We start from the raw sequence: 14,228 nt of genomic DNA, 5'->3' as shown, positions 1-14,228 counted from the left end.
TCTCTCCGGCATGATGAGGTGACCGTAAGGAAGCTTCTCAGACGTCATTCTCTCAAGGTAGTGTTAGTGAAGGTATCTAAGACCTGGTGTAGTTCAAGATGAGCCAGAATTGTCCCAACGTTGACTGTTCGGACTGGCTCGGACTGCAATGAGGAAACAGACGCAGGTACGGTCGCATCAGATCAAGTCAATTAAACCGGATAAACCCAGTCCGACTATTGTTGTAGATAACCTCGCAGGTCGCTTTTAACACCTTTAGGCAAGACTGGATACCAACAAGGTCTGGGACGTTATCTCTGAACTATGGTATTTAGATATATGTTCTTATCATGTGGATAAGAGCGTCAGAAACATGTTTGTGCCACAAAACATTCGTTGCGACGTCAAAACCAGTCCCTATCACGGTCATATTGACCATAATATCAGACAGCTGGACGGATCCAACCAAACATGCTACCTTGAAAGAGATCAAAGCTGCATGAATGTGCAATATCTTTCATTGAAGTGATTTCTCTCGTTGAGCCAGTCAAAAAGTGAACTTTAGAAGTTCAAATAATCTGTAGTGTTGCATATACATGTAGTACGTAGTGTTTGATACCTTACGTGATGTGAAGTGTGTGAGTTTTCAAACCAGTTGAATTCAGCATTTATTAACCCTTGTATTATAAGTCAATTCAAAAGATTTTCTGAATATTGCAATATTATACCAGATTCTCTCTTCTCGCTAATAATTTGGTATCTACGTACCAATGGCCTTTTGGGATTTGCTACGTTTGCCTAACTGGAATCAAATCATAAGATTTTAGTTTTCCAGCCAGCTTCGAGAAGTCATCACCACAATATTGAAACAATCTTAGCAAAAGGCCCTGGTGGGAGGATTCGTTTAAAAAATTTGCATCTGTCAAATTTCAATGGGTGAACCTTCCGTTCAAGAATAAAAAGGGGGACAAACACTTTGCTCTGTTTACTTGTTTTATTCACCATCTATTTTGTACTACTACTCTGCTCTGCCTTCGTCTCAGTCCCTTTTATTCTAGTGAACTAGCTGGGTTGTAGAAGACGCGAGCGTTACTTGGTGCAGACCACACAGGTCAGCTCACGGCCCTGCACGTAGCTGGGACACGGCAGGGACCCGCAGCTGGCTTCTACCGGGTAGAACAGAGCGCCGTTCACGTTTACGTGTCCGCCGGGCCTGGTCTCGGGCTCCCCGTCCATGCAGACAAACTCAGTGCGGTGGTAATTATAATGCATTGTCATTAGGTACCCCTTGTACTCCCGAGTCCAGCCGCTAGGACAGCTGAGGCGGGCGGGGATCATCAGCTTGGAGCCGCGAGACGCCACGTGGCAGACAGCGCAGGGGACGTCGTGGTCATAGACGGAGGCGCCTTGGAAGGGGTTGTTTCCAAATTCGTCGACTTGATACTCCGCGCCATACATGTACGCACTACCCTGGTTTCCATCCGTGAAGACCCCCCACTCAGGATCCTTCGTTAGGCAGACGTAGTTGGCGCCTCCCCCGCTGTGAGAGTAGTGTGCGCCTCCAGCGATACCTGAGAAATAAAGATATTGTCGTCACGATTCTCTCGTTGGGAAGGGACTAGCAAATGGAATTTCATCAGGTTGGTAATTATTCATATAGTAAGGTTCGTTCGGCACAACCAATGAATACTTACTTCCGACGTTTCGATGTCTATTAGACAACAACATCAGGGTAAAATGACTGGAAACTACTTCTTGCTGCTACTCAAGGAGGCAGTTTGGATCAGAAAATCAGCTCCAGTCATGAACAGAGACGACGGGGGATACAATTAAGCTGAGCCACGTTTGGGACGGCATTCTTGCTGCTACAGCGCCACCTACATAGCTTATAAGTAGCAGCAAGAAGTAAGTAGTTTCCAGTCATTCTACCCTTATGATTTTGTCTGATAGACATCAAAACGTCGGAAGTAAGTATTCCTTGGTTGTGCCAAAAGAACCCTACTATATGTGACCAGTTCATGTTTTTCAAATGACGACTTACCGTCGTAAACGAGTGACGTCTCGGTGTCATTCGGACAGGTGGTCCTTCCCCAGCGGATGTACACGGAACCTCCTGGGCAAGACAAAAGGAAACGATCGCCACACACAGACCTGATAACGGAATACTAAAATAAAACTAAGAACACGACCTATTTACCAGACGCGCATCCCTGTCTTGCCAGTGAAAGGGCTTGTCACCCCGCAAGGGCGTTATAACCCCGTGTGTAACCGTGTCACCCAATGATGATGACCGACCTATTCCTATTAAGCGTGAAGGTTATAACTGATAATGATATGACTACCGAATGAATATACAGAAGAGCACAACACACAACACATGGCACATTCCTGATTCCATTGGCTTTTTCTAGTGAATGTACGAGCTCCTTTTGCCGAGAACATTCAGGTATAGTGTGGATGTATGTGATTCTCACCTCCGTCCCCGTCCGCTCCTGTCTCTCCCTTCTCCCCAGGAGGTCCCTGTACGGGGCAATAGACAGAATGCGTCATTGTTACAGTTAGTTATGAAGGCAGTATTGCTACATGATAGTATATCCACCGTATTGAGGACCAAATGCACTGCCAATGATCCTTACCTCAGGTCCGATGTCACCCTTCGGTCCTATCGGCCCCTGCGGTCCCGGCTGCCCGTCTCTTCCCGCAGCCCCGTCCCGGCCCGGCGCGCCGTCCCGACCGTCTCGACCGGGCGAGCATTGCAGACTGGTACAGGCTGATGTTTCAGTTTGCTCAGTAAAACCCACATGACCTATGATAGGATAGGATAGAGTACATATGTTACGGTATTTGCCATGCAGCACCTGACAAATGAAGATCTTAACTTAGTCTAATGGATTGATGAATATGTTAGAATGAAGTAAAATCTGTACCATTTTCACAAGAAATCTGGCGTGTGTTCCTCGGTACGTCGTCAACATCATTTCCTGCAAGCCCAGCATCCGCTGTCGCCATTGTCTTCCTCATGTCCTGACAGATACAGTGAATTAAAGAAGCCGTTCATTGTTTGTCAGAAGAAAAGTATTTCTCGACATTAAACTCGGTCAGTGCAATCACCAAGTTCATAAGCTGAAGCTGTCAAGCCAAAGACAACACTTCCGCTGCCTGGGGGATTGTTCCAACTAAACAGGATGCCCTTTGGTCTTGTTAATGCACCTGCTTAATGTATCGCAAGAGTTTCATCAATAAACTTAGATGACGTAATTGTCGTCGGCAAATATGTTAGTAGCACATGCAATAATAGACGTTATGGTCTAACACGCCCATCAAACCATGATTTAAAAATTAACGATATATAACCAAAACTATTCGGCAAAGGAGACTGCGTTTTGCTGGTCATGGCTGGAGGAAAAAGGACAAAATACTAGTAGTGCACAAACTGTTACTGTGGAATCCGAACTACGGAAACAGAGGCAGGGGAAGAAAGCGAAAGTCGTACACTAAGCAGCTTGCTGAAGACAGCGGTTTGGACCTGCAACAACTACCCGCACCGATGGATGATAAAAAGGGGTGGAGGAAACTAGTTATGTGGAGATTCCGAGCGAGCTCGCCGGAGTGAGTGAGAGTGAATAACCAGGCTGGCGCATGGACCAAATGGATTAGATTTACCAAACAGCAAAACAATAACACCAAGTGTTTGTTTCATTCCATTGTACTCCTCGCATTCCAATGTGCTATCTTTGTTTTCCCTCCCTTTCCCTAGTTACTTTGAACAATATGGTCAATTGTCTTCACATTTGTGGATCTGGTAACTTGGTCCAATGCAGTAATATTGAGTTAAATTCAGTATAGGCGCCTTAGTCGTCTATGAATGAGGCATTCCCTTCACTTGGGAGTTTATGATTTGGTTGGAAACTGTTTCAAAGCCTTTGAATTCAAATTCTCAAAATGACAACTATTAATTTCCTGTGACGTATGTAACTATGTGCATGGGAATTCTTCCACCTGGCAGATATTATTGATAATAAATTCTACATACTGTTGACTGCTGGAGAAAATCGTATACTGAGAAAAAAAATATCCATCCATTCATTTCAAGTCGAGCCGATGAGATCCAATATAAGGACAGCAAATAGACTACTTTTTCTTCAGGACGATCGAACGACAATGATTAGAAAGAGCATATGATGAATTATGTCAACATTCAGAAGGTATCCATATGGTAGCATTTTACCAACTTCAACTTTACCATTTCCAACTTCAACGTCATGATCTCTTCAGCAGAATGGATTAACACATGGGCTTTTCTAAGTATACGGGGTATAGTAATGAAAAGATATGGAAAAAAATATATATATATAGCAAAAACATATGACAAAAGAGTCTCTGAAGGAGTCCATATGGCAAAGTTTACCTCCATTTCCATCTTCAACGAACTCATATCTTCTGCAAAAGAAATAATCATCTGCTGAAGTTGACGAAAACCCTCTCTCCAATCTCCGTCGTCCGACTGGACAGCCTGAGCCCCAGCGAGAACCACGACAAGGAAACAGAAGACCGGAGCCACCATGTTTCATGTACGCAGGGCCAGAGATTGTGAATGTAAAGCAATGTACTTCGTCCTGTGCGTTGTGCCGTCTGCAGTCGACTTTTATACACGGCACTATCCAAACATACTAGTTACGTACATATCACGTGGGTGTGATAAAATTGTTGTGTCAGCTGCAAAGAGAACGTCAGGTGCCAAAAAAATCCTGTGTAGTACAAAATATGAAATGATTGTAAACCAGATGATGTATCGTTATATGTCTCACAATTCCGTTGTCGCGGCATCCCAGGCATATCTAACATGACCTTACTAATATAAATGAAGGACGTACCTAGATGTAGTCTTCCCATATTTCCTCTTGAGTCCCTGAATATTACATCTAATCGTGGCATGCAGGTAATAGCAGGTTATGTATGTATCTTTACGTTCACATCAATCATCATCATCCGGTCGTACTGGTTGCATTTCGGATACTTGCAATTAGTTGTGGCTACAATAGGGTTTCATATGGCCCCTGAATGTCCGAAACGCCAAACTGTGGTTTATTGCTAAATGCAAATCTGGATACCAGTATGGCAGCCGACGCAATGATAACGTCACGTCGCAATATCAACTTCCGAAATCTATAAGCCCACTACGATATACTCATTCTAAACTTTGACTTATTGGTAGACATAAAATAATCTACTTAGCTGTTTTCTTTTAAACATGAAATATCCAACAAATGTCGCATAACCAAGGTGCTTCATATATATATAGTCTCCTAATTAGTCCCAAAACGCAAAGTCGATAGAGGAACTTCCACTAGGTGTCGCAAGAGGGAGCAGCTAACGTGGTGTATCATACCATGGCAATACTTTCATGTACCATTATGGCCGTATCCTCCAGGTTGGAAATGTGTTTCACGTAGCATCGTTTCTAACCATTTACTTATAAATTACAGAGGGACAGTAAAAACAGAACGACGGTTTATTGAATAAGAAGTTTAATTCAGATATAGCCATGTCATATTTTGTTCGTTCAAGCATTGGCTGTGCCTCTTTTTGAACTCAACAGACATATTATTCATCGTGTAGGACCATATTCTGGTCCTTACCATAATAAATACTTCCACCAATCTGCACATAGTTTATATACAAGCTCCTTCGTGGACACTGCCATTTCTATAGGTGGAATTATTGACTCTGCTGAGCAGAATATGTACAGAAATTCTGTGTCCAACAACAAAAACACCCGCACAATATTCCAGAGTTTTCTGGGTCGTCATGCCCCACTTGCGATAGTTGCTATATCATAGATGAGGCGTGTATTTAATGCACATGTCTATCCTTAGCAACGCGAGATGCAAAGGCTTCGGCTTGGTCTGTCTATTTACATGGATGGGAAGCGGAGTGATACTAATAAGCATGAAGTGCAAAGTCCTGTTTTCATTGGTCGAGCGTGCAACTGCTAACGGTACGCTTAGAACTCTGGGAGGAAAGCGGCGTAACAACTACGTCAGGACTGCGCTATATATACTACAGTGCCGTCGAAGGAAGAAGCGCTAAGCATGGCTGCTACTAGTACTAGATGGTACTTAAGTTAAGAGGAAGAGGAACGACTACGCCGTGATAAATTTGACTTGTCTGTTTAAATCTTCATACATATTAACACATCTACTAACACCTTGTATTTTCTGACAAATAGAAACATGTAACTTTCAGGACGGTTCCCAAAGAAAGTTTAAGTTACCCGATGTAGCTTAATAGTGGATGTCAAGTTTTCGGTGAGCTTGTGTCAGATTGTAAGATGACCTTTGGCGTTTTCCTCTTGACATCTGGCAAACTTTTTAAGCCAGCACCACGTATGCTATCACCATAGTAATTGATTAATCACAGACAAAAGTTAAAGTTACTGCTATTTACATTTCTTGTCAAATACATAAAACTTTCCACATGTCAAATTGTATTTGGAACCCTTGAAGCAAAAAATTGAAAGAAAAAAGACTTTGCTCACTTTAACAATTTTATTACGCATTCATTTCGGCTTTGCTACTTGGCTTAGCCTTAATGCCTACTTTGCCCATCTTCTAGCTGTGTAGATGTTGACGATGAGGCCGTCACTTGGTGCAGACCACACAGGTCAGCTCACGGCCCTGAACGTAGTTGGGACACGGCAGGGACCCGCAGCTGGCTTCTACCGGGAAGAACAGCGCTCCGTTTTTGTTCTCCTGTCCGCCGGGCCTCGCTTCGGGCTCCCCGTCCATGCAGACGAACTCGGTGCGGTAATTGTTGTAGCGATCGGTCATGAGATACCCCTTGTACTCCCGGGTCCAGCCGCTAGGACAGCTGAGACGGGCGGGGATCATCAGCTTGGAGCCGCGAGACGCCACGTGGCAGACAGCGCAGGGGACGTCGTGGTTATGGAGGGAGGCGCCTTGGAATGGGTTGTTTCCAAGGCTGAGTTCATACTCCGCCCCATACATGTACGCGGTACCCTGGTTTCCATCCGTGAAGACTCCCCACTCAGGATCCTTCGGTAGGCAGACGTAGTTGGCGCCTCCTCCGCTGTGGCTGTAGAGAGTCCCACCAGCAATTCCTTTAAAATAAACATACTGATTACTGTCGTCACGATTCTCTCCTAATTTCCCCATCTCCCTAGCGATATTCAAGTATTTCTGAGGGCGCGTACCGTCAAGTAGTTCCATTCAACAAAAGTTTGTAACGTGGCCAGTTCAGTTATAAATGACGACTTACCGTCGTAAATGAGCGACGTGTCGGTGTCATTCGGACAGGTGGTCCTTCCCCAGCGGATGTACACGGAACCTCCTGGGCACAGAAAGGAAAAACGATATGTCATATGAAACATCCGAAGATCACGGAGCCTCCTGGACAAGACAAAGGGAAACGATTTGCATCGACACACAGAGACTCGGACGGGTGGCATGGCGCATCCCTGTCTGGTAATTAGCCAGCGAAAGGGTATGTAAACCCACAAGGGGCGGTATAACCCCGTTACGTGTAAGCAGATCGACCGATGATGGCGACCAATTAAGGTAATACTTAATAGTATGACTACCAAATAAATAAAGAAGAGCACAACAGGACCCGTGACACAACACGTCACACATAACACACTTCTGACCCCAAGCTCTCAGAGTCAGTTGCTGTGTAAACATGCGTGACTCTAACCTCCATCCCCATCCGCTCCTGTCTCACCCTTCTCTCCCGGAGGTCCCTGTACGGGCGCAATAGACAGTACGTGTCATTGTTACTGTTAGTTATGAAGGCAGCATTGCTACATGATAGTACATCCACGATATTTCAATGGCAACGAAATGACAATGAGCCTTACTTCCGGCCCGATGTCGCCCATCGGCCCTATCGGCCCCTGTGGTCCCGGCTGCCCGTCTCTTCCCGCAGCCCCGTCCCGGCCCGGCGCGCCGTCCCGACCGTCTCGACCGGGCGAGCATTGCAGGCCCAGGGTACAGGCGGACGCCAGAGTCTGCTCACTCAAACCAACGTGACCTGTGGCAACAACAATTCCAACGTCCGAATCCGGTTTTCGAACTTTCGACCGCATTTCGATTTATTCTGTCTGTTTATTCTATGGAATTCCGTGAGATACAAGTGATGCAGCGTGCACGTGTTACATTATCCCGTGCGGAATACCTGTATCGAAGCTTATCGTGGTCCAGGTTTGACATAACAAGGTCCATTATATCTGTGTACTAAAGCCCATGATCCCCATAGCTACCGATTTCCAACATATGCAAGATTGACATTCCACATGCAGATTAGAAAGCGAGCATCTTGACTAATGTCTTGAGTAATATAGAATAAAGTAAAACTGTACCATCTTCACAAGAAATCTGCCGTTTGTTCCTCGGTGCGTCATCAACATCATTTCCTGCAAGACCACCATCCGCTCTCGCCATGGTCTTCCTCATGTCCTGATAGATACAGTGAATTAAAGAATCTCGTCATTGTTTATCACAAGCAAAGCATTTCTCGACTTTATACTCGGAAATTGTAATTACCAAGTTGATATAGCTGATGCTGACAAGTCAAAGACACAATTTTCGCTCTCCTGGGGGATTGTTCCAACTAAAAAGGATGCCCTTTGGTCTTGTTAATGCACTGCTTCATTTCAACGATTCATGGATCGGGTCTAGCAATATTCATAAATGACGTAATTGTCTACATAAGACATTTTAGTAACATCTGCATGAGTTAGTCGCCTGTCGAGCCATAGCTCAAAACTTAACGACAGATAATCAGGGTGATATTTGGACCTAGTCGACTAGATATACTAAACGGTTTTTGTTCTCATTATCCTCCCCAAATCTACTCAACTATCTTTGTTTTACAGTCAATTGTTCTTACATTCAAGGATTTTGTAATTGGCCCATAATATATTGAGCTTAATTAATTCAGTATAGGTATCCATTATTCATGGATACAACAGAGGACATGTTAATCTGATCGCCAGGTTCTGTCTTCGAAGCTGCTCAAAACCTGTGCATATGAAACATGTTTGACAAATTCACAAAATGGCAACTATTCATGAAAACGTGGGCATATATGTGCATGGGAATTTTGCCACCTGCCACATAGTCCTAATTGTAAATACAGATTCTACAGATTGTTGACTGGTAGGAAACCATATGGCGAGAAACCCGATTCATGCAGTCATTTAAAGACAACGACGCAATAAAATTCAGCTCACAAAGAACAACATAAAGATAGATTTGCTGCAAGACTTAGGAATGAAAAGCCAATAGGAACAGCAAAAAACTTTTTAGCAAAAACGAATGAAAAAAATACCAACATTTGAAACGCATCCATATGGTACATTTACTTCCAATTCTATTCTTGATCTCCTTGGCAAAACCCATCATCATCTGTTATAGTTGAGGAATTTGTACCCGTCAGGTACCAGGTAAGTGTCTTTGGAAATCTTCATGTACCGAACTCATCACAAAGATATAAATTCACCTGGTGTACTATAGCAGCAGGTAAGTAACCAATCGGAGTAATGAGACTGTTTTACGTGCTCGGGGCACTCCTTTATCACGGTAGCCCCATATTACTTTCCTTCCGAAAGACAAATGCAATTTCTTACAACATGTCCGAGGAGAGCCGACCCTGGGATCGAACCCATGGACCTATGAAATTGGATCCAGATGCCAAGCACCGGGGTTACTTAAACCTCTCGGCCACAGAGACATATACATGGACTTACCTCCACCTCCATCTTCAACGCCTTCATCTCGTCGGAAAACATTTGCATTATCTGCTGCAGTTGAAGGTCTCTGGTGTCCAGCTGGAAAGCCTGAGCTCCAGCGAGAACCACGACAAGAAAACAGTAGATTAGACCCACCATGTTTCGAGTTTACCTATCAAAGGGAAAGAAAGGATGTGCTTCTGTGGACTTTGTCTCCTGCTGTTCACTTTTATACATGGCACTGTTCAAACAAAGCATATTTATTATTACATAGTTGGACCGATGACATTGTAAACGTCACACGTCAGCACCATGAAAACCGTTGTGTCAGCTGAAAAGACAACGCCATGTGTCTGAAGAATGGTATGTAAGATAAATACTATACTCACTACATGTTTATTCATCAATATTCACGTCTGTATCGATCAATAGGCTAATGGATCAAAGAACTCAATTCATCATATTGGTGTTTCATTTGCGTATCGGTATATTACGGCTCAGAAAGGTCCTCAAATGAAGTTTTAGCGTCAATGAGAATTTCAGGACTGATTCTGACCGGTTCGCATTGTACTGCAGCACTAGATGTCGCTGCTTATAGTTACAGAGGTGGTCACCGAACTATAAGTATGGACACCTACTGCTGCAGTACAATGCGAACCAGTCAGGATCGTCAATTCCTTGACAAAGACTAGTCTAAGAGTCGTTCGGTCACAAATTTGGGTAAGTCCATTTTATTCTGTGTTGAAGTTTACAGTTGAAGCCAAGCGAACGTTGAAATGTTTTCATAATCACGGTGCTCATGGACATCAGCGGATGACTGAAAAAAGAACAAACACTTTGCTCTGTTTGCCAGTTTTATTCAGCATCCAATTTGTACTATTACTTGGATTTGCCTTAGCCTCAATGCCAATTTGCTAATCTTCTATCTGTGTCGTTGACGACGCGAGCATTATAATTATTTGGTGCAGACCACACAGGTCAGCTCACGGCCCTGCACGTAGTTGGGACACGGCAGGGACCCGCATCTTGCTTCTACCGGGTAGAAAAGAGCTCCGTTGTGGTTCACGTGTCCGCCGGGCCTGGTCTCGGGCTCCCCGTCCATGCAGACGAACTCGGAGCGGTAATGGCTGAGGCTTTCGGTCATGACGTACCCCTTGTACTCCCGGGTCCAGCCGCTAGGGCAGCTGAGACGGGCGGGGATCATCAGCTTGGAGCCGCGAGACGCCACGTGGCAGACAGCGCATGGGACGTCGTGGTTATGGACAGAGGCGCCTTGGAAGGGGCTGTTTCCATGGCTGAGTTCATACTCCGCGCCGTGCATGTGCGCGGTATCCTGGTTTCCATCCGTGAAGACTCCCCACTCAGGATCCTTTGGTAGGCAGACGTAGTTGGCGCCTCCTCCTCTGTGAGTGTAGAATGTTCCCCCAGCGATGCCTGCAAAATAGACAAAGTAAAATACTATGGCTTTGTGACCGGGATGAGTTTGTTCTTCGGAAATATTGAGCTTCGCAAATATAACTACCATCTGTCACCCCTCACCGTCGTAAATGAGTGACGTCTCTGTGTCATTCGGACAGGTGGTCCTTCCCCAGCGGATGTACACGGAACCCCCTGGACACCAAAGGGAAAGACGATATGTCATATGAAACAAACAAACCTGAAGATTATATATGAATGAAGACCATTATTTTACATACATACCCTCATGTTTAAGTATAATCCCCAACAAGACAATGGTTTACACATTCATCATATATATATATATATATATATATATATATATATATATATATATATATATTTACAATGCCAACCCAACACAAAAATTATATTCTACTAAATAAATTGAACGTTTTTCTTCTTTTTGATGGTGAAAACGTTGGAACGGATGTGTTTTATAAGCAAAGTATCACCAGCATTAGATAAACAAATATTCACCGTGAAGTTGACCAGTCTATTGCCGACCCTACTGATTCATCTGTGAAGTAACATCGAAGCACACAATACACTCACCGATTCCACTATTACCAGATGGCTCCTCTGCGCCTTTCTGTCCTTTGACCCCTTGTATTCCAGCCTCTCCTTTGGAACCCTTTGGTCCTGAAACAAACAGGTTTTGTCATTATATGCTTCTCACAACCACTATTGAGAGAAAATTAATCCAAGCAAAGATGATAATATGCCGGAAGGAAAAATATAAGCATTCAACTTTGCAGCGAACGTTGTATTAATTTACTGAAAGGGAAATTGACATTAGTATGGATCCATTTCAAAAAGAAAACAGTGCCTCATAGTGGTAAATGATTTTGAAGGAATTCATCAAATTACCACTCCAAATTTGAAGGTACATGCAGCTCCCAATTTAAAAGACATACAGTACGTCAGTCGAAATACAAAAGCCCAACAGTTGTGTAAAAGCCAAGCGTAACTATCACCCTATTATCAAGGGCTAGCCCTATATCAAATCAAATCAAACTATCACCCATACCTGTGCCTGGCTCTCCGGGTGGTCCAGTGTCTCCTTTCTGTCCAGGATCGCCCTGTTAGAATCACATAGTAGAAGACCATATGTCTTCGTGATCGTTGTTGATAAAACATGACAAATTAAACAAAGTTTAAATACATGAAGTTTAGGACAGACCCGAAAAATGATTATTTCTCTAATCAATGATTTAAGAAAGCCGTCCGTTTCTTTTGCTTATGGGTCAATAAGCCAACAGAACAGGCAGCAATCTGAGAACAGGCTGTGTTCAATACAGTTTGGTTTAAACAATATCAAGACAACTTGATTATAGACTCCGGGTCTTTCCATCGCACCTTGAGTCCGGGGGCTCCCGCCAGCCCGTCCCGTCCGTCCCGACCGTCCCGTCCCGCTTGGTTTGGACAACAACCTGTAACGGAGCGGACCTAACGTTAGAATGGAGACTGAGAGCTTTTGTTCTACACGGCATTATTCTAAATGTAGTGGAGAGAAAATCCAACTAAACCGCATACTATCCTAAAATTCCTAAGTCATCAACTTTCGACACGTCACATTTCCAAACCGGGACGCGGTCGGGTACCTTTCGGGAACGGAAAGTACGTAAAGAGAATAATTGTGAGCATTATATTTGTATATTTCAACGTACTCGTATGCTTTTCTATTTTTCATTTCCACAAACAACCCGACCGGTTCCCGGTTTGGATGTAATAATTAACCTGTATTGTGAAACGTGTAGACTTAAGTGATGTCTTCCTTCAATGTGCTTCTGAGATAATCTCACCAAAAAATATACAAATCTATCTATACAGATGAATAGTTTCAATTACGCATAAACACAACCAGGCCCATTCTGAAGGAACAAAAACGTCTTGAAAAATATGTACCTAATCCAGGTGGGAGTCGGAGTGAGTTCCCGGACAAGTCTCTTTTGGACCGTCTGCGCAGAAGCCCTCCCATCGTGATGTTGTTGTTCTGTGCCCCGGTGTCAGTCTCAGCGACGCGCCCAGGCTGTTCTCCCTCAGGGCTCTGTGCAGAACCGGTCGGGTAGGACGGAATATATCACAAGTCAGTACGCCATGTTTAACCGTGTGCTTGCTGAGATTTGGGGGATATAACATACCAGAAGGCAAAATGCAAACGCACAATCTACTGGCAAAAACGGGCTTGTACAATCCACATGCATGGTACCTGCGTAGGAGGACTATTACACAAGCACCGTAAGAGTTGTGGCTGTTCTGCTGGCTAGAAAGTCCGTATCAAAGACTCAAATATCTAGCGCTGTAACTACATATATTGTAACTACTCCTACTGTTGACAATATGGCTACTTGCTTCCGACGTTTGTTGTTGTTCGGCGTAGTTGTGTGGGAAACTCCCGCCTCGGATCTGTGTTTCCAGCACGACAATCCGCTCCCTCAGGGACAGGACCTCCTCCTGGTCTCTCTCGGCCCGAGCTTGGAGTTTGGCCATGTCGTCGTGATCTCTCTCGGCTCGAGCTTGGAGTTTGGCCATGTCGTTGTGATCTCTCTCGGCTGCTGTTTGGAGGGTGGCCACACTCTCTTGTAGTTTAGCGATCCCCTCTTGATCCGTCTTAGTCGTCACAGTAAGGATAGCCACTCTTTCTTGTAGTTTAGCATTCACTTCGTGATCTCTCTCGGCTGCTGTTTTCAAGGCGGCCACACTCTCACGGAGGTTGCCCATCTCATGCCCGATGTTCTGCACGATCACGGCCAGCACCACGGCGGAGGCGAACACCGCGGCGGCGCCGAGAACACCGACCGCCGAGCCGAGCGGGCCGCCCGTGCGCTCCCGACGGGCGCTTCTCTCCGGCATGATGAGGTGACTGTAAGGAAGCTTCTCGGACGCCATTCTCCCCCGGTAGTGATAGTAAAGCTATCTAAGACCTGGTATGGTTCAAGATGAGCCAAAATAGTCCAAACGGCGACTGTTTGGACTGCCAGGATCGCAATGAGGAAACAGACCAAGTACGCAGGTATGAATCAGATCAAGTCAATTAAAC

General features: G+C 44.6%; 3 protein-coding genes across 3 annotated transcripts; all 3 read right to left on the bottom strand.

The window, feature by feature from the left end:
- Positions 1-989: 989 nt before the first annotated feature.
- LOC118422343 lies at positions 990-2,529 on the bottom strand. The gene is made up of 3 exons (XM_035829863.1): positions 2,454-2,529; positions 2,021-2,092; positions 990-1,550 (listed from the first exon to the last, which is right to left on the bottom strand). The coding sequence occupies exons 1-3, from the start codon at positions 2,527-2,529 to the stop codon at positions 1,069-1,071; spliced, it is 630 nt and encodes a 209-aa protein (XP_035685756.1). The 3' UTR covers positions 990-1,068.
- Positions 2,530-6,513: 3,984 nt separating this feature from the next.
- On the bottom strand, positions 6,514-9,893 carry LOC118423155 (short-chain collagen C4-like). The gene is made up of 6 exons (XM_035831165.1): positions 9,746-9,893; positions 8,357-8,453; positions 7,856-8,028; positions 7,693-7,738; positions 7,258-7,329; positions 6,514-7,099 (listed from the first exon to the last, which is right to left on the bottom strand). Exons 1-6 carry the CDS (start codon positions 9,884-9,886, stop codon positions 6,621-6,623), a joined length of 1,008 nt encoding a protein of 335 aa, XP_035687058.1. The 5' UTR covers positions 9,887-9,893; the 3' UTR covers positions 6,514-6,620.
- A 722-nt stretch (positions 9,894-10,615) lies between these two features.
- LOC118422342 lies at positions 10,616-11,434 on the bottom strand. The gene is made up of 3 exons (XM_035829862.1): positions 11,425-11,434; positions 11,267-11,338; positions 10,616-11,161 (listed from the first exon to the last, which is right to left on the bottom strand). Exons 1-3 carry the CDS (start codon positions 11,432-11,434, stop codon positions 10,683-10,685), a joined length of 561 nt encoding a protein of 186 aa, XP_035685755.1. The 3' UTR covers positions 10,616-10,682.
- Positions 11,435-14,228: the final 2,794 nt, after the last annotated feature.

The sequence above is a fragment of the Branchiostoma floridae genome, chromosome 9 (genome assembly GCF_000003815.2).
Source record: "Branchiostoma floridae strain S238N-H82 chromosome 9, Bfl_VNyyK, whole genome shotgun sequence".
Classification (NCBI taxonomy): domain Eukaryota; kingdom Metazoa; phylum Chordata; class Leptocardii; order Amphioxiformes; family Branchiostomatidae; genus Branchiostoma; species Branchiostoma floridae.
This window is presented reverse-complemented; position numbering and strand designations above follow the sequence as displayed.